Source organism: Octopus bimaculoides, chromosome 2, assembly GCF_001194135.2.
Source record: "Octopus bimaculoides isolate UCB-OBI-ISO-001 chromosome 2, ASM119413v2, whole genome shotgun sequence".
NCBI classification, from domain to species: domain Eukaryota; kingdom Metazoa; phylum Mollusca; class Cephalopoda; order Octopoda; family Octopodidae; genus Octopus; species Octopus bimaculoides.
This window is the reverse complement of record NC_068982.1, coordinates 92,532,536-92,552,132: the sequence shown is the minus strand read 5'-3', so window position 1 is coordinate 92,552,132 and position 19,597 is coordinate 92,532,536. Positions and strand designations below refer to the sequence as shown.

Below are 19,597 nucleotides of genomic sequence, written 5' to 3'. Positions count from 1 at the left end.
AGGAGCTACAGTCCTCAGACATAGAAGGCAGCTGGGAATTCCTGTGAGTCAGTTTGATGAGTGCCTCAGACCAAATCTGTGGCTGGTGTAAAGTCCCTTCCAGACCTAGGGTAACATGATGGTGGAACAATACTGTAGACAGGTCCATTAGAGCAAAGAAACAGGTTTGGACGGCCTGGAAGAGTAGGGGTAGCAGGAGAATGTATCAGATAGCTAAAAGGGAAGCTAGGAGACAGGTATATATAGCCAAGGGAGTAGCAGAAAAGAAGAAGTTTGTCTATGTTCAGCGACATGAGGACCAAAGAACTGAAGTATTTTGGATTGCAAGACAGTATGTGAGAGAAAACCGTGATGTCATAGGAGAGAAATGTGTCCGCATGGATGATGGTGCCCTTGCGTTTAATGATTCTGCAAAGAAGAGGCTTGGAGATGCCATTATGAAAGACAGCTGAATGTGAAGAATGAATGGGAGGAGGCAAGTCTGCCAAAGGTTGAACCAACTGAGGGCCCAGCTACCCAAATCAACAGTACCCTGATAGATAAAGAATTAAGGATATTAAGGATATAAGACAGGGGAAGCTCCCAGCTCATCAGGAATCACTGCTGAAATGCTTAAAATATCGGGGGGGGGGGGTTATGGTCTTGTCGCCTGTATCGCAAATCAGTTAGTTCATGAAGGAGTCATACCCAATGACTGGTGTAGCAGCACCATAGTTAACTGCTACAAGGGTAAAGGTGATGCTTTAGACAGAAATAACTGCAGGGGTATCAAATTATTGGATCAGGTGATGAAAGCTACAGAGAGGGTCATAGCCCAACTAATTAGGGAGAGAGTTAGCCTAAGTGAGATGCAGTTTGGTTTTCTGTCAGGCAGAAGCACCACTGATGCTATATTTCTGATTAGGCAACTGCAGGAGAAATATCTAGCCAAAGATAAACCTCTGTACTTGGCTTTTGTTGACTTGGAGAAAGCCTTTGACAGGGTCCCCCGATCCCTTATTTGGTCAATGCGGAAACTGGGGATAGGCGAGTGGTTGGTAAGAGCGGTACAAGCCCTGTATAGGGATGCTGCCAGTAAGGTGAGGGTTGGCAACAAGTATAGTGAAGAATTCCGAGTAGAAGTAGGGGTTCACCAAGGATCAGTCCTCAGCCCCTTTTTATTCATTATAATCCTCCAAGCAATAACAGAGGAATTCAAGATAGGCTGCTCCTGGGAGCTCCTCTATCCTGATGACTTTGCTCCAATAGCCAAGTCACTGTCAGGACTAAAGATGAAATTTAGTGTGTGGAAGCAAGGTCTAGAATCGAAGGGTCTTAGAGTTAACCAAGCAAAAACCAAAGTCTTAGTAAGTAGGAAGGCTGTCAAATCACAAACCCCTTCAGGTAGATGACCCTGCTCAATTTGTAGAAAAGGCATGGGTAGAAACTCCATACACTGTACCTGGTGTAAGCTATGGACACATAAAAGGTGCAGCAATATCAAAGGAAGTTTCCATCCATTAAATTTTACTCATAAAGCTTTCATGGACCTGAAATAGAAAGTACCTACCCAAAGTGTTGTACAGTGTTGTATAGTGGGATTGACCACATAGTTTCAAATTGATCTTTTTAATCACACATTATAGAATTTACCATGTAAATTCTATAATGGATTTGATAAGGTAATTGTATAAATAGCTCTGATATTAACTGCTAACTCTAATAAATTTTATACCCCAAAGCATTATTTATTATCCTGTAGGAATTCAAGCTGTCTTGAGAGCATCATCATCTTTAAACCTTATTCTAATCCCTCTTTCCCAGAATTGCTGCCGGCTGTAATTTTCTACCTACTAGTGTTTCTCTGATAAACATTAAATCACATCAACATCACTCGTCAGAAGACGGATGATACTGCCTCACTTATTCAACTTACCTTTATAGGAAAAAAGCATCAACATCACCACTCCCATTGTTATTTTCATCTCATTATTGGCAAAGGCAGCAGAGGCAGGTGAGTTGGTGGCAGCAGTGCATTCGTTGTCATTATCATCATCGTCACCATCACCATCATTACCACCACCATCATTATCATTATCATTACCATCGTTGTCATTGTTGTCATCGTCGTTGTCATCATCATTGTCATTGTTGTTATTGTTATGGTCATCATCAGTTTCAATCAGTCTATCTATACTAGCAAAGATAGGATGGATTTATTTACCCAAAAGTCTATATTTCCTATATATATTATTGTCTTACTTTTATATTTTTGCTTCTACTTTTTTTTAATCAGTAACATCATTAGGTTATTAACATATCTGCGATTAATTCTGGACACTCCATCCAAGAAATCTCTCTGGTTGTTCTTAATACTGAAAATGTCAACAAAGGACAGAAAATACATTCGAATAAAAGAGAACCTCAATGAATATTTAAATAACAGTATGTTGTTTCAGCTTACATTTTCCTTTTCATTCTCTTTTTCTCTCTCTTGAGCCCACCAGGATCAACTTTGCCTTTCATCCCTTTCAAATTGAAGTATCATTTGAGCACTGGAATTGATGTGTTTGCCTTATCCACTTCCTTGAAATTGTTGGCCTTGTGCCCAAAATTTGAAGCTAATATTTTATTCAATATAAAAGATATATATAATAATAAAACTAATCTAAAAAATAATAAAGCTTTATTACATTAATTTTTTTTCTGTCATAGGTTGTGGTGTGTGGGGGGTTTCATTAACACCACCCTTAGAGGCGAACTGGCATACCACTTTAGAAGGGCCCTAAACAAACTTAAGCTAAGAACTAAGATTGTAGAAAGGCCAGGTAACCCTATCAAATCCCTAATCAGTAGAACCTACCCACTTCGTAGAACCTACCCACTTCGTAGAACCCCCTGTACTGGTAGGAACTGTATTGTATGTAGATTTAGCCCACAAATAAACTGTAAAGCTAGGAATGTAGTCTATACTATAAGATGTACAGAGGGATGGTGCAGAAACAAGACAATGACGTACATAGGAGAGACAGCACAGAGCATAGAAGAGTGGGTAAATGAGCATTGGAGGGAACTTAAAGAAGAGAAGAGCTCATCAGTTTTATACCAACATGCTGAGCAGGAACACTGGGGCTCCCTCAACAACATAGAAGTTAAAATCTTGTCCACACATAGAACAGATGCAAAGCTTAGACAAATTATGGAAGCTACACACATAATAGAAGATAAACCTAGCCTAAATAAAAAACTAGAATGGAACACTAGTACACACACCCCACACACCACAACCTATGACAGAATAAGATCCCCATAAACTGATAATAATATGAAACTAATACAATGCACAGATAAATAAATGGAATTGAATAATTATATACATAAACAAAATAAAATAAATTAAATTAAATTAATAGAAAAAAAAAGAAAGAAATGACATAGTAGATTAAAACAAATGAATAAAATAAATAAAAGTAAATTAAACAAATGTGTATAAACAGGGGATACTGATAATGCAGGTACCATACACATTCCCACACACACACTTACTAAACATAGGCACACACAGAGATACATGCATGCGCAAATAAAGACACATACAACAGGAATACAAAATGGCAGATCGTTAGTAAGGAGAGACACAAAAAAGGAAGAAGAAAGCAAAGGACCACTAATGTGGTCACAGAAGTGTGACGAAAGAACTCTAGCCAAAATACAATTAATATAGAATAAAGCTGAAGCATGTGAATACCAAATATATAGTGTGTGTGTTTTCATTGGCTAAACTGGCAACATGACAATCCCCAAAGACAACAATATATATATCAAAGTTGATTCATTAGTTTATAAACTTCTTCTTCAACTAGCTTTCACCATGTACCTATGCAAAGAAATCACGACTCTATAAATATTTTCTATTTAATTTGCTTTTGTTAGTTTTATCTAATTTTTGGTTTCATATTTATTTATATTTTAGATAACAGAAGTCTTATGGAACATCACCTGAGCACATGTGAAAATAATAAAGTCAAAAATAACCTTGATGTTTATGCAGTCAATAAGTAATTAAAATTTTTTTTGTTAATTAAAAAAGATTGTAATCATCAAAAGCTATTTGCTTTATAATTATAATTATTTATATATATATATATATATATATATATATTCACTTTTAAGTTTATCTCTATAGATAATTTTAGAGCCAGCACTGCAAGTTACAACATTTCCTAAATGAATGTGTCTATGTAAACAATGTGATTGATGATAAATATGTATATGCATATTTCAAGAGTTATTGCTCTTTCATCAATACCACATCTAAGCCATCAACTATTCACGGTTACATTGCTTAAATACCCATTAAGTTTAGCTGTGTAAGAACTATACCATCATTTCATTAATAAGAATGATTTCAAAATCTTTAAAAATCATATCTAAAGATTTCAGATATGAAGAATTCTACTCTAAGTGATATAAACATTAGAAATGCTTTGCCCCATGCAGAAACCTCAGGAGTTACTCAGGGGTATTACAACCTCTTCTGTATTATCAACAAGTATCTCAGGGGCACAAGCAATTCAACCCTTAGCCTGTATACTTCATGTGAGTGAGGTAGTAAGGACTGAATTACTCTTCACCTGTGGAAGGGTTCCACCTGCAGTGTCTTATCAACTACAGACACCTTAAGTTCATTTCAGCTGCCATACCTATCTCCTCAGTGGCTTTCTTCAATTGTTTGGGTTCCAGAACAATCTTCAGAAATAACACACTGATATAGCTGAAAAGCTGCAGCAACCAACTTCAATAGAAATGAGGCCTTCAATCCCGTTTTGAAAGTTATCACACTGTGTCACATATTGAATGAACCTCACTCTATTGAATGAATCTCACAGTGTTAATGACAATATGAATATAAAAACATTTTATTTATTTGAGTAAAATATTGCTGATGAAAAGTTTTGGTTAAGAACAATTTTCAAATAAATTTTAATTTAGAATAAAATCCTTCTTTTTCAGAACATTTGGAAGCATCATCAATATAGAACATATTCTAAATACCCCAGCAAAACAAACAGTATGGTTAAGTATTTTACCAGATCTTATTCCTAAACATCAAGCATTAATAAAGGGGAAAATATTATCAAGTAATAAACAACTTGGTAAGTATCATTCCAATCCCATTTTGCTTTTTTTTTTACCTTTGCTGAAAACTGAATGTTTTTAGGAATCAAATCCTATCTTGTCTTCATTCAAAATATCCAATATTTTCCCATTTCATTTAAAATACATTAATTTATTGATGAACAATTTTCATAATATATAAATGACAAACACTGTTAAGCAAAAAGTAAGCTCCCAGCCAACCAAAACTACAAAAGAGGTTTCAAATGCCAGTCAAAACCATTTTATTCTTAGAAAAAGCACAAACATTAGATGCCCTATAATCTAACATTTCACGATTCTAAGCCATCATAGTTGAACTGCTTTTGCCTTTAATCCTTCTGATATTGTTAATATAAGCTGCATAATATAGAGCTGTTCTTGCCAAATCTTCTTTTCTCTCTGATATTTTAGGTGTAAATTATTACATTTGTCTTCTCTAGGTGCAGCATTTCCCCCCATTTCTGCAGTAAATTATAATGAAGAAAATACTGTAAGTAATAATAATGTTTCAAGATTTCTTCTTTTTAACTATAAAAGTATCAATTTTCCTTCCATGCATCAAAGCATTTGTATTCACATGTATGTGCATGTGTGTTTACATGCGTATGCATATATGGATATATGCTTTGCTTTGGAATTTATTAAAGTTTTTTTTTTTTCCCTTTGCACAATTCAAGTTGGTCACTAACAAAGTGACAAGTCACTTTTGCTTAAGTCAAGAGACTTAAAAAAGGGTTTGTGAATATGTGAATTAGTTAGTATGTGCATATATGTAAGTGTATACAGTGGATAAACTTATTTTGGCATAGTGGGTATGCATGTTACTTTAGTACTCAAGTGTGTTTTTACTATTATTGTTTATGTATGTATGTTTGTGCCTTCCATTTGTGGTAGGGAAGCAGTTGGTAAGTAGGCAGAACTCCTCACAGACAAGCATTAACCAAAGTGGTTTAGGATATCAATTTTATTGTAGTGGACAGGTTTTCTTGAGTACAACAAGGTGCCAGATATCTTGGTCCTATGCCCTCTCCTTCATAATGCTCACTGTCTTGAGATCAGCCTTCAGTACTTCATTGCACATCTTCCTGGGTTTTCCCCTTCCATACAAGTTCAATCCACTTTAAGTGATCAGTACTTCTTTATGCAACTGTCCACATCCATCCACATCACATGACCAAACTGGTGCAGTCTTCTCTCGTGCACACTGCATCTAATTTTTTTTGTGCCTAACTTTTCTCTCAACACACTAGTACTCTGTTGAATATGTACATTGACAAGGCACATCTATCAGAGTATTTTGGCTTCATTCTTCTCTAGTCTTTGCATGTCCTCTGCATTTAGGGCCCATGTCTTGCTACCATGTGGCAGTGCTGTTCATGCACATGCATCTTCCTTTCAGTTGGAAAGAGAGACCTTTGGTTGCCAACAGAGGTAAAAGGTCCCTAAATATGAAACTTTGATCTTAGATGTAAGATCTTTATAATATCAACTATATAAAGAGTAGGTCATTTGTAGAAACCAACTCTGAAAAATCATGCAATACAATGTTTTCTTAAAATATATCTATTATAATTATGTAATATGTTGTTGAGCTTCCTTTGATTATAATAAAATATTTTAAATATATTTCAGCTAATAAAACAATTTCCCTTAAACATTGACAGTACTGCAAATGATATGAGTGATTCCTCTTTATGTGACAACTCCATTTCGGCTTCATCTTCATCTCTGTCATATGAAGAAAGTCAGGTTGTTTTAGCAGCAAGTCACCAACATAGTAAATCCAAAAGTTGCACAGAATGTGAGAAGATGTTTTGGTCATATGCAGACAACCAATCAGAATCTCAGCCTGTGGTTCATGATAAACTCTTGACAAGTTTCTTAAAGAAATCTTCTAATTCTAATAGAAAGCTCCCACCTGTAACACAAAATGGTGTTGCTCACAACAGTAAATCTATATCTGAACCCCCAAGTTTTCCAAAACACAAACCCAAAGCAAACTACAAATTGCCATCTTCTGTAAAAGGTAATCAGACAAGAACTTTGCCAGACATTTACAATACCGACTCAACAAATAAAGTTCCACTCAAAACCACAGATTTGACTCAAAGTGAAAGAGAACCTAAGCAACAGCACCAAAGGAAGAAGCCAGAAAATAACAGCAATCCTATTCGATCAACAAGCAAGGATGTGAGGAATAAACAGAAGAACCTTGTACCAAAGGGAAAAAGTCAAAGTACCAGTTCTTTAGTTACATCTGGAACACAAGGTTAGTTTCTTTGGTAAGTTTATTTTATAAATGATTTTAAATAGAAAAGGAAAAGCAATTTAAGTTTCAATTTATGCCATAAAGCTTCTATGGAAACCACTTAAAATTTTCCAGATCTGACTTCCAAACACATACTTTTTGAAAACATGAAAATACCATCCATGATGATGATGATGATGATGATGATGATGATGATTATCATTATTATTATTATTATTATTATTACTATTACTATTACTATTTTATTATTATTATTATTATTATTATTATTATTATTATTATTATTATTATTATCCTCCTCCTCTTCTTCTTCCTCTTCTTCTTCTCTTCTTCTTCTCTTCTTCTTCTCCTCTTCCTCTCCTTCTTCTTCTTCTCCTCCTCCCCTTTTCTTCTTCTCTTTCTCCTCTTCCTCTCCTTCTTCTTCTTCTCCTCCTCCCCTTTTCTTCTTCTTCTCTTTCTCTTCTCCCTCTTCTTCTTCTTCTCCTCCTTCTCCTCCTCTTCCTCTTCTTCTTCTCCTTCACCTCCTCCTCCTCCTCCTCCTCTTCTTCTTCTCCTCCCCCTCCCCCTCATCATCATCATCATCATCATCATCATCATCATTTAGTGTCTATGTTCTATACAGGCATGGGTTGGGTGGTTTGACAGGATCCAGTGAGTCCAAGGACCATATGCTCCAGTGTCTGCTCTAGCATATTTTCGATACTAACCATTTTTCAGCATGTACTGTGTACTTTTTGTGGTAGTAAGGTTGCCATGCAGCTTGCAAGACTGCAAAACCTGGGGGAGTTTTTCATGGTAGGGAAATATCAATGATATAGTAATATGATAGAGTCTACAAGTTGGCATTGAAGTAAAAGTAATAGATATACTTGCTTATAAAAGTCTCAAGTTTAGTAGTTTGAAATCTTCCAAGATTAACAAAGCTTTTCCCCATCGCATTTAGTTGATCACAATGTGTAATACCTTTAATAAGTAATAGGTGATCTTGCTTTCAGCTTTAGTTCATAAAAGAAAATGAGCTTTTGGATTCACTGCCAAGAACATGTTGATCAAAAGGGAAGTATGGTAACTCTAGATGTGAGAAGAAATTATGACATGCTTTAAAATGGTACTCTTTTAAATGAAGAATATATCTCTCATAAAAGGAATGTGGTCTTTAGTTAATTGTGGTGGAGAACATAATTTTACAACCTCTGGACCCTATACATTCTCCACTCAGTTTGCCAACAATTACAGGAGATACTGGGTGCATTTTGTGGTACCAGCACTAGAAAGATTATCTCATTCGTCCATCACTTTTAAGGAACACAAGCAATCAGTTTGCATCAGTATAGGAAGAGTAATGGGATGTAGAGAGTATTTGAACTCGAACATGAAACCAGAAAGGGCAGTGACACCAGCATCAAGGTTGAAAATGGATGAGAGTTGCAAGTGCTGAGAGTACACAGTAGCCTAGAGCATGTACATTTGCTCAGGTGACCAAAGAGGGGGATTAGAAAAGAGATCAAGGACATCAGAAGGGCCTTGATGACTAGGTGGAAGAAAGAAAGTAGTAGTATGATGTAAGGGACAGGATTATTTAGTACAGCAAAAGTGGACAAAATTATGGGAAGGTGACAGAGTAAGATAAAGACTAGAGACTGACTGGCAACAGCAGAGGTGGACAAAAGTAAGGGTTGGTGATGAGATAAGATAAATGTTAGGTGATAGCTGGTAATAGAAGTGACCTTAGGAGAGGGTGGAGAGGATGAGGAGAGTGTGAGTAAGGATGATAAGGTAGATGCACTAGAGAGAAGGAATTGTAGAGGATAGCCCAGTATAGTCTCTTATACATTGGTTTGGTAAGGGCTGACCAAAGCAGTCTCTGATACATAGGCTTAGTAAAGAGTGGGATAGTCACAAGAACGAAATAGAGCAATGAGTAGAGAGTGAGCAACAGGAACAGAGGGGAATCAATGGATTCAAAGGGTTTAAGCAGCAAAATGAATGTTGTGTGCTTAGCAGTGTGCAAAATATTTCAGCCTCCAAACACTACTCTAGCGTCATGGTACATTTCACCAAAGGTGGTCGAGTCTTCTACAGTACTGCATATTACCAATCAGTACATATAAAGAGAGAGATGCTTCAATGCTTACTTTTTCACACAAGAGATTTTAGTGATAAATATAGAGGAATCTGAGTAGCTCTTTTTCTTATTGTTATATCGCATGTGCAGATGACCTCTACTCAACTCTCACTTCTGACGACTTGACTCTACAGAACTCGATATCAAGTCTACCGATGGCTCCGGCTCGCTCTATGCGACACTTTTCGTCTAGCTGTTTATACATATTGGACTAGCCTACTTATCGCCTGGGGGCGTCCACACAACACCTCCCCCTTTTGAAAGTCTTTAAACCCGAATTTATCGATTTTATTTCCTTGGTGAGAAACTGGCACATCTTTTCCTCTTAGCGTTAATTTCCATCATTTTTGTAGGTTTTCTCTTCCTGTTTGACCTACGTGTCAATTCTGCTTCTGCTTGTGGTTCTGGGACCTCGAACAAATCATACCATAAATCTATTGGTTCTTCTTGCCTCTCTTGGTTTTTGGTATATCTTTTTTTTAATTGGTTTAAATGCCTTCTGTGTTCATATTTTGGTCTTTTTACCATGTACCCAGACGTCCAGTTATACTTCCTTGTTCCCAGTCCTATTTTCCGTTACTATATATTTTAAAATACACTTTGTCACCTGTGTTAAAAAATTTCGTTTTTCTTTCCGAATTTTCTATTTTCTGTTTCCTGCTCAGCAACTATTTGTCAAAAATAGAACGAATTTTTCTGGAAAACATCAAATCTGCGGGTGACCTACCCGACTCTGCATTTGGATTCAGTGTTATTCTATACACCTGCAAAAACTTTGTCATATTTGTATCTTCAAGGATTTCCCGTCTGGTCTTCCTTAAGGCTCTCTTGAATGTGTCAACGAATCTTTCCGCTAACCCATTTGACCTTGGATGGTATAGCAGAGTTAACACATGCTTCATCTGAACCGACTTACAGAATCTTTCAAACTCCTTCGCCACGAATTGTGTACCATTATCTGACACAATCGTATCTGGCACTCCATAATGAGCGAACAGTTCTTCCAAGAAGTCAATAGTCACACTTGTGGTTGGCCTTGAACATTTACACACTTCAGGCCATTTGGAATAGCTATCCACCACAATGATATAATGAGAGTCATTTATTGGTCCTGCAAAATCCACATGTAGTCTAGACCATGCCAAATCCATTTTTGGCCACAGCTGTATCTGCACTGAGGGAGCCTTTGCTGCCATAGCACATCCCCTACACTGCTTTACCAGTCTCTCGATTTGCTTGTCCATATTCAGCCAATAAACGTAACTTCTCATAAGGTTCTTCATCCAGACAATCCCTGGATGTCCTACATGAAAGTCTTTTAATACTCTGTTTTGCAGTGCTTCAGGTATTACCACTCTTTGTGTATATAATAATACCTCATCACATACTGAATAGTGCTTTGAACCTGCATCTTGCTCATTTATATTTTTCGTGTTACTCAACATTTTAAAAATCTTATTTATGAACCTATCATTTCCCGATTTCAATTTAATTTCTTCCAGCATTACCGGCAAATCACATACTACATTGCACAAAATGTTCTTCAGTTCCATTTCTAGTTTTAATGATGCAATCACCGTGTCTTCAAAAGGTTCCTCATATTTTGGAATTAGCCTAGACAACCCGTCTGCATGTCCCATTTTCATTGATGGCAAAAACTCCATCTGGAAATTGTAGTTCAACAGAGTAGTCTCCCAGTGCTGTAAGCAGTTTGCTGAGTGCATGGGGATACCCTTTTTCGAACCAAAAATAGACAATAACAGTTGGTGATCTGTTTGCAGTGTAAACTTCTTCACATGTAAGAATTTGTAGAATTTTTTTACTGCGAAGATTAATGATAACGCCTCTTTTTCAATCTGGCAGTAGTTTCTTTCTGCTGGTAACAGAATTCTCGATGCATGTGCAATAGCTTTGATTTTACCATCATTAAATTTATGCAATATCACAGCTCCTATACCATATTCACTGGCATCCGATGCCACAATTATTTTCCGATTTGGGTCGAAATGAGTTAATGATAACTCTGATGTTAACCGCTTTTTAATTCCTCGAATGATTTCTGACATTCGTTTGTCCAGCTCCATTTCAAGTCCTCCTTTAGCAACTTATTCAACGGAGCTCTTAGCTCATACATTTTAGGTATGTACAACTGGTAATAACTTACCAAACCTAAAAATGCTTATAGTGTTGTTTTGTTAGTGGGAGCAGGCATTTTTTTTTTATCACATTGATCCTAGAAGGGTCCGGTTTTCGTCCGTTTTCATCGATTACTTGTCCTAAGCACTTTATTTTTGTCAAGAAAAATTCACATTTATCCTCCCTTACTTTAAACCCGTAATCACATATTCGTTTGAAAACCTCTTCTATATGTTCAATATGTTGGTCCCTTGATTCACTTTTGATCAATATTTCATCCAAGTATGGGACTGCAAACTCACAATCTGCTGAAATATTGCTGAAATATTGCTGGTGCGACCTTTACCCCAAATGGCAGTCTTTTGAAATGATAGAGACCTTTATGAGCATTGATTGTTAATACTTTAGCACATTCTTCATCTACCAGTAATTGGAGGTAGGCCTCTGACAAATCCAGCTTGGAAAAAATTTTCCCACCATTGCACTTGGCAAATATTTCTTTTGGGTTTGGAAGCAGATAATTGTAATTTTTTAAACAATCATTAAGACCAGTTGAGAAGTCCGACATACTCTTACCTCATTGTTCTTCATTTTTATATATATACCGTAGGAGCCGCCCACTCAGAGTAGTCTACTTTTTCAATTACTTCCATGTTTTCCAATTTTTTTAATTCCTTCTCAACTTGATTTAAAGCTGTAAAAGGTACATTCCTTTTCGGTTTGAACACTGGCACCACATTTTCTTTCAACTCAAACTTTACTTTAATATTTTTACACATACCAAGCTCTTTCAAAAAAATATCAGGGTACATCTTTTTCAATTTTAATTTCAGTTTTTCCAATGCTTTCTCTGACACGGACTGTGATGCATTCACCTTGTTACATAATGTATTCAGTGATAGATCCCACAGGTCGAATCCTTCCATTAAATCTGCCCTGAACATATTCATTGTATTCTTAGATACCATTAGTTTACATTTCCTCGTCCTGTTTTTAGTTTTTATTTCTGGTGAAATTTCGCCCAAGAATTGAACTTGTTTCCCTGACACACCATGAGCTATCCTAGTAGTTTTTTTATACAACGGCCTGCCTGTCTTACTCCATGTTGCTGTATTTATTATCGATATGTCTGAACCAGTATCTAATTGCATTTTGGTCTGAAACCCATTTATTTCTACCAACACAAATTTTTGGTTTTGTCTGGTATAATTTACTTTTGTTGAGTAGACATTCTTCTGTTTTACTATTTTCTTTGACTAGCATTTCGTTTGTATATGTCCAATTTTACCACACTTAAAACAGGTTTTATCTTTAAAGGGGCAATCTTTCCTCAAATGTCGATCTCCGCAACCATAGCACCATTTTGAATTAAAATTTTTCCTTCTTTCTGTACTTTTTTTACACATTTATACATTATTATTCTTGTCTTCTATCTTCCTTGTATCGTCTCGAAGGTTTATTATTTGTTGGCATTCCTCAGCCACTTTCTGCAAAGTGAGTTTCACATCTTGATTTAACTTTGATAATATTCTTTTTATAATTTCCATGTCTTCCGTTGCCACTAACCCTTTAACGAATATTAGGCACTTGAACATATCTGGTGTTAATTCTTCCAGCTTAAACCTTTCGCAAGCCTTATTAACCATACCAGCCTATGTTACAAAATCATCAGACTCATTTTTCTTTAAATTTAAACATTCCCATCGAATGTTAAACTGCGAACTTTTCTCGCAAAAAATATTAGTCAAAATATTTATCATTTCATCAAAACACAATTCCATGGGCTTTCTCAACAAAATAAAGTTACAAAAACTTACGTGTTCCGGAGTAGCAAGCTTTCGCAAAAGGAGCCTTACCTTCCTTTCACTAGACCATCCCTTGCATTCCTCTCGGAATATGTCTTCGTATCGTCTGTAATATTCAGCAAAAGTAGTTCCTTCATCCAGATTGTAGTGAAATTCTTCGATGGAATTTGCAACACCATCTGCTGAAAATGATTGTCGTATTTCACACCTGCAGTAACAATTCTGTTAACTTCTGTAGTTGCTGCTGCTGCTGCTCTTGTTGTTTTGCAACTGCTTTCAGTAACTCTTCCATTTCGGTACTATCCGAAACCTCGTCGCCACTGTTATATCGCAATACTACACAGTGGCTGTGTGAGCTACGAAATCCTCATCTCCACTGTTATATTGCACATGCGGATAACCTCTACTCAACTCTCACTTCCAGCGACTCGACTCTACAGAACTTGACGTCTAGTCTACCGATGGCTCTGGCTCACTCTACGCGATGCTTTTCGTCTAGCTATTTATACGTATTAGATTAGCCTACTTATCGCCTGGGGGCGTCCACACAACACTTATGTAGTGAGTTGAGTGTGGTTTTGAAGTTCACACTTCATTAGGCTTTAAAATCTTGAGTGTAGCCAGAGACAGGATAAATATCTAAGGAGACAGAGAGGCTGAAAGGTCCCAGAAGAAAAGTTTGAAGGAACTTTTTTTTATTAAAAGAAGAGTACAAGACAAACGTTTCAGATACTGAGAGGAGTGAGGAGATTGGCAGGTATCAGTTGTAAGGGTTGAGAGGTGAATTTGAAATAAAATTGTCAACATTTGTCAGTATTATTTGAAGCAAACTACAAAAAACTGGGAGAAAGTAAGTTTATCATAAAGCAAGGTAAATGCATTGACTTAGATACCAATATGTACAGTCTTCCATTATTTTATATAATGCTTTTTTTTAGGTTCTGACAAAGGTCAGAAAGTTGTCATCTGAAATTTTCCAAGTATTGAAGACATTGGTCTATGTCAGTGCCACTCAAAGTGGTGGTCTGCAGACTGGTGCCAGCAATCAGCTACCAGTATGAAGCAAGTTTCCAGAAAAGAAAGACTCATTATAAAATGCTTATAAAATATTTATGTAATATTGTATTATTTATTTAAAAAATAAATATAAGATTAAAAAACTTATCAACTTTTATTATATTCATTATATATACTGTTTCCAGTATATTACTAAGGAATATTACTGGTCTCTGGCACACTGGAAAAAAAAAACTGCCGGTATGCCACATCAAATAGTTTGAGAAGCATTGGTCTGTATAACAACTATCTTAGTATATTATTTCAAGCTATGTTCCTCAATCTTTTTACTTTCACAGAACCCTTGAAATACATTCCATGTCTTGGAGAAACTTCTACATAAAACTCTTGATATATCTTTATTAATCTTCCTCTTTTGTGAAATTAAATTCCATAAGAGATTAAGCAAATCATAAAACTGTCTTTGAAAGGTTTGAAAATACCAAATCCTTCAAATGCCACAAAAAGGGTTAAAGAAATTTCAACTTAACCAGGGCCGTGTTTATATCAAATTTTTCTTCAATTCTTTATGAAGGAGTCATTTTTCTTTTGTAAAGTTGTCCTACAGCCTGTAATTGCCAGGATTCTCCCAACATGTATAAGAAAATTATGAATATAGAATATAGAATTAAACACAAAATTATTCAAAATGCTTTTGTATGTAATTAGCTGATTTATCACTACTTCTTGTAAAACACTGAGCAACATCTCATAGAATCCTAGGGCTGGGAAACATTGATCTATAAAGTAAATATTCACTCAGTGAATATTTATCACATCACTTACTTGAATTTTTCCAAACAAAATAGTTTTCTTCCCTCATTGGCTGTAATACCTTTTCTGTAAATAGCTGTTCAATTAATTGGGGAGCTTCGGTGTGGTCATTTAACATGTTAGAAATAGCAGCCAAATCTTCTCCAACTTAAAACCTACCACCTCAAATAAGGGAAGTATATATTAGTTATTGTAGTCAAATACTCTTTAAAAAGACAGGATGCTTAAAGGTCTACAACAACATAGTTCATAAGATGTCACTAACATCCTTCACTCACTTCTCTATTAATCTGACCCTGGTGGAAAGCAAATATAATCTATTCATACAGTCTCAAATCTAAAAGTTCAAATAAATAAAAAGCAACTGACGAAATAGAAGATTAAGCTCAATACATTTAATTAATATAATTCTCTGGTAACACCAAGAAAGTTAGATATTTTAAGTCTGCCTATATCGTAATTTTATAAAAGAAGTAACAGAGTTTTAATTAAGACTAAATTGTGTTTCATAGTTTAATTCTGAGAAATATTTTTTTCCATCTTTAGGTTCTTTAAAAGCTGATCTGACAGATTTAGCAGCTGAAGAAGATGGTCATGCTGTTATAATACCTACTCATGAATCTCTAAAGGTGAAAACATTGGAAGAACATGATACACCAAGCTGTGAAGAACCAATAGTATCAAAGAAACAAAATTCTACCATAAATACTGGCAGGTATTCTAAAAATGAAGATGGTCGTGCTGCTATAATACCTACTCATGAATCTCTAAAGGTGAAAACATTGCAAGAACATGATACACCAAGCTGTGAAGAACCAATATTGTCAAAGAAACAAAATTCTACCATAAATACTGGAAGGTATTCTAAAAATGAGAAAATGAACTCTAAGAGCCATGAATCAAACAAATTTCTACTTCAGCATGTTAAACAGGAACATTTCAGTAAATCCCAGGAGCTGATCCCAGATAAAATTAGGAATTCTAAAAAAAGCAATATTGAAAACAAATTGAGATCAAAATCTTATGATGTGATTCCATCAAAGGATTCTTCTAACAAGTTTTCTAACCAAGTCAAAGCATCAAATAATTCTAATACTGGGGAAAATGAAGAACACAAGAGAGCCGATAAACTAACCGCAACTGAAGTTCTTCATCAAATGGCAGAACTTTCTAATTCACAATCTGATTTGCCAGTGCATTCTTGGAGAGAAGATGAAAAATACCATTCACAGAAATGGCTTAAAAGCCATATATCTGTCAGTGATAAGATAAAACAACTTGAATCAAACACTCAAATGGACAAGAAAGGTATGTTTACACATTCAATCCAAAGTGTTTTTAGTGAACTAATTCTTACAAAAAGAATATTTGTATGACCATATGTTCTAGATATTGCATTGAAAAGGAAATACAAATTCAAAAACATGAAGAAAGGGTAAAATAAAAACTTAGTAGAATCCTGTTGACATAGTTCAAGAGATACATTCCAGCTAATTCAAGTAACATCTAATTGAATTCAATATCATCATCACCATCATTGACACCACCACCACCACCTCTACCACCATCATCACTACCTCTATCACCACCACATTTGGAATAATGTTCTATAGCCTAAACACACACCAAGTTAAACGGTACTGCAAGGTCTGGAGACACCTTCAACTTCTTTGAAAATTTCCACCATTCTGATACAAGCTCAATTGTTATGACTTTATCTTGCTGTGGAACACATTGTATAAGAAGGACAGAATGAGTCTAATATGTGTACAGTTCTTTCGCACTTTAAAGAAATATGCACTAGTGTAGCATTTGGGTCTACTAAGACAGGATGACACATAACTGACAGAACCCCACCCCAACTAAGAGTTAAATTATCAAGTTAAGTTAGCTTGGATGTTCCACACGTTTGCAATAATAAAATACTTCCACTTCCTAAGTTTCAAATGTACAGAACATGTTGTAAATGAAGGAGCAGTTATGGTTTTCTGCCCACCACCACCATCACATCCACATTGCATCTTTTGTCAAGTTGTTGCATAGTCAGTCTTCAATGGTTGCTGATGGATGAAACTTCTTGAGTCACAGGCAGAGTGGACCTTTCATTACAGCAGTGGAGAAATCACACATTAGTGACAATGAAATTCTACCACTTCTGTAGTTTCAGAAACACAGAAAGTGTTGGTTTGGACAAGAGTAGTTGTGATTTTCTATTTCTGTGAATAGATGCATCCCTTGTTTGAGGTGCTGTTGCATGGTTGAAATCATTGTCTTGTGATCACCAAATAGACAAACATGTTAACTTTAGGCAACTTCTTTTTTTCTTTCTCTTTCTTCTTTTATTAATTTTCTACTTTTTTAGCAGTTGTTAGGTCATTGTTAAATTGATGGATAAATTATTTTATAAATATATATGTATATATATATGTGTGTGTGTGTGTGTGTGTGTTGAGAAGAGAGAGAACCATTACATAAATTGTTACATAATATTACATGATGTAATTAAATCTTTACAGCTGTTTCAATGTTTGCATGTATGTATGTATGTGCATAAAGCTCATGCTAACATAAGAAAAAAATGGTTAACAAATTACTTGGTTGTATTTATATATTTCAGAAACAGTTCCACCAGTGCCACCACCTCTTCCTAATTTTGTAATGAGTACATCTCAAAGCAAACTGAAGAATAAACGGCTACACTGGCAGAAAATTGAAGGAGAACCAAATGAAAATACTATTTGGTATAAGGTTAGCAAATTTGCAGCAAACTATTTTTGAATGAATGATTTACACAGTAATTACAGTTCCCTACTTGGATACTGGGAGATGAAGTGAGAGTAGATGTTTTGTTTTTTCTGTAAGTTAGTGCAGGAAAAGAAGGTTCATGGCCTTTGTTGATCCTCACACATTTTTCTATTAACTGCATCAACCTCACAGATCACTGCAGTTAATGGTAAATCACGAATGGAGAGGAAATTCCAGTGCATTATGTATGAAAACAAATGAAGTTAACATTGAGACACGGTTTCATACATGCAGAAGACACTAAAATTTGAAGTAGTATTATTATTATGCATGTACTTTAGTGCAGCATAAACAGTGAATGCATTACATCAAAGGTGAGGGAAATGCACTAAAAGACCCATTCCAACTTGCAGGCTCTTTCCTACCAATGACAATCTTTATCCTTATAAAAATGTTTAAGGTGATGCAGGGGCCCTGGGCATGAAACTTTTCCACTTGTTGTTCACATAAATCTTCTTTCCTTTTTTAGGTTAATAAAAGTGATTCAGATGATATTATCCCTCTTCTGAATCTAGAAAAGAGGTTTGCACTTAAAACCAGTGAGCCAGGTAATAAGAACAATTTATCAATAAATGAAAATTTTTATTTGTTTATATATTTCATTGGTTTTTCTCTTGTTTCCTTTGTTTTATTATGTTTTTGGTTTGTTGTGCTAAATGTCAATGATGGGATACAAACAGTCAACATTTCTTCTGGTAATCTAACACTCTATCAAAGCAACCAGTCATGATTCTATGCTGACAGAGTAAGAAGACACTTTTTTTAAACAATGCCATTTAAATTAAATGTTTCTTTTTTTAGAGAAAAGTAAAGTTGTAAAGAAGAAAATCGTATCCATCTTGGATTCAAGAAAATCATACAACATTTGTAAGTAAAACATATCTATATTAATTCAATTTACTAATAATCTGAATATAATTAATTTTAAGTTATAAATAAATAGATAAAGAGAAATATAAAATCATTAAAAATAAGACTGCTCAAGTACAGGGGAAAAATATTTTATCTTTTACCTTTAATTCATTTCATTCATTGGACTGTGGCCATGCTGGGGCACCACCTTGAAGGTTTTAGTTGAACAGATTGACACCCCACCCACCAGCGTTTATTTAAAAATTTAGTGCTTATTCTATCAGCTCCTGACAGCAATTACCATTAATTTTAATGCTAAATAATAGCTTTATGTATGTGAGAAGAGTAAAATATAATCCAAATAATAAGACAAAGAAATACTTTAACACATCCTTAATGATCAGTTACAATTGTTTCTGTACCAATTCTCCTTGCAATGCTAGTTTATCCAAGTGAAAATTTATGTAATATTTGCAGTTTTAGACAGTAGAGTGGCACTTCATCAAACTTGCATCAAAGGTTCACTCTTACATATATATATATATATATATATATATATATATATATATTTGATATATTTCTTTCAGCCATTCTACTTGGACATTTGAAATTACCAAGTTCCAGCATAAAAGCAGC

General features: G+C 35.2%; 1 protein-coding gene across 1 annotated transcript in view; it reads left to right on the top strand.

Moving 5' to 3' along the window:
- Positions 1 to 19,597, top strand: part of LOC106883994 (uncharacterized) — a 63,738-nt gene that overhangs the window by 43,164 nt on the left and 977 nt on the right. Inside the window, exons 10-19 of the mRNA XM_052965862.1 lie at positions 2,276 to 2,424; positions 3,953 to 4,037; positions 4,993 to 5,135; positions 5,580 to 5,629; positions 6,772 to 7,408; positions 15,851 to 16,612; positions 17,922 to 18,052; positions 18,579 to 18,657; positions 18,911 to 18,976; positions 19,549 to 19,595. Of these exons, the coding sequence (XP_052821822.1) occupies positions 2,276 to 2,424; positions 3,953 to 4,037; positions 4,993 to 5,135; positions 5,580 to 5,629; positions 6,772 to 7,408; positions 15,851 to 16,612; positions 17,922 to 18,052; positions 18,579 to 18,657; positions 18,911 to 18,976; positions 19,549 to 19,595 (2,149 nt within the window). The remainder of the gene's footprint in view (positions 1 to 2,275; positions 2,425 to 3,952; positions 4,038 to 4,992; positions 5,136 to 5,579; positions 5,630 to 6,771; positions 7,409 to 15,850; positions 16,613 to 17,921; positions 18,053 to 18,578; positions 18,658 to 18,910; positions 18,977 to 19,548; positions 19,596 to 19,597) is intronic.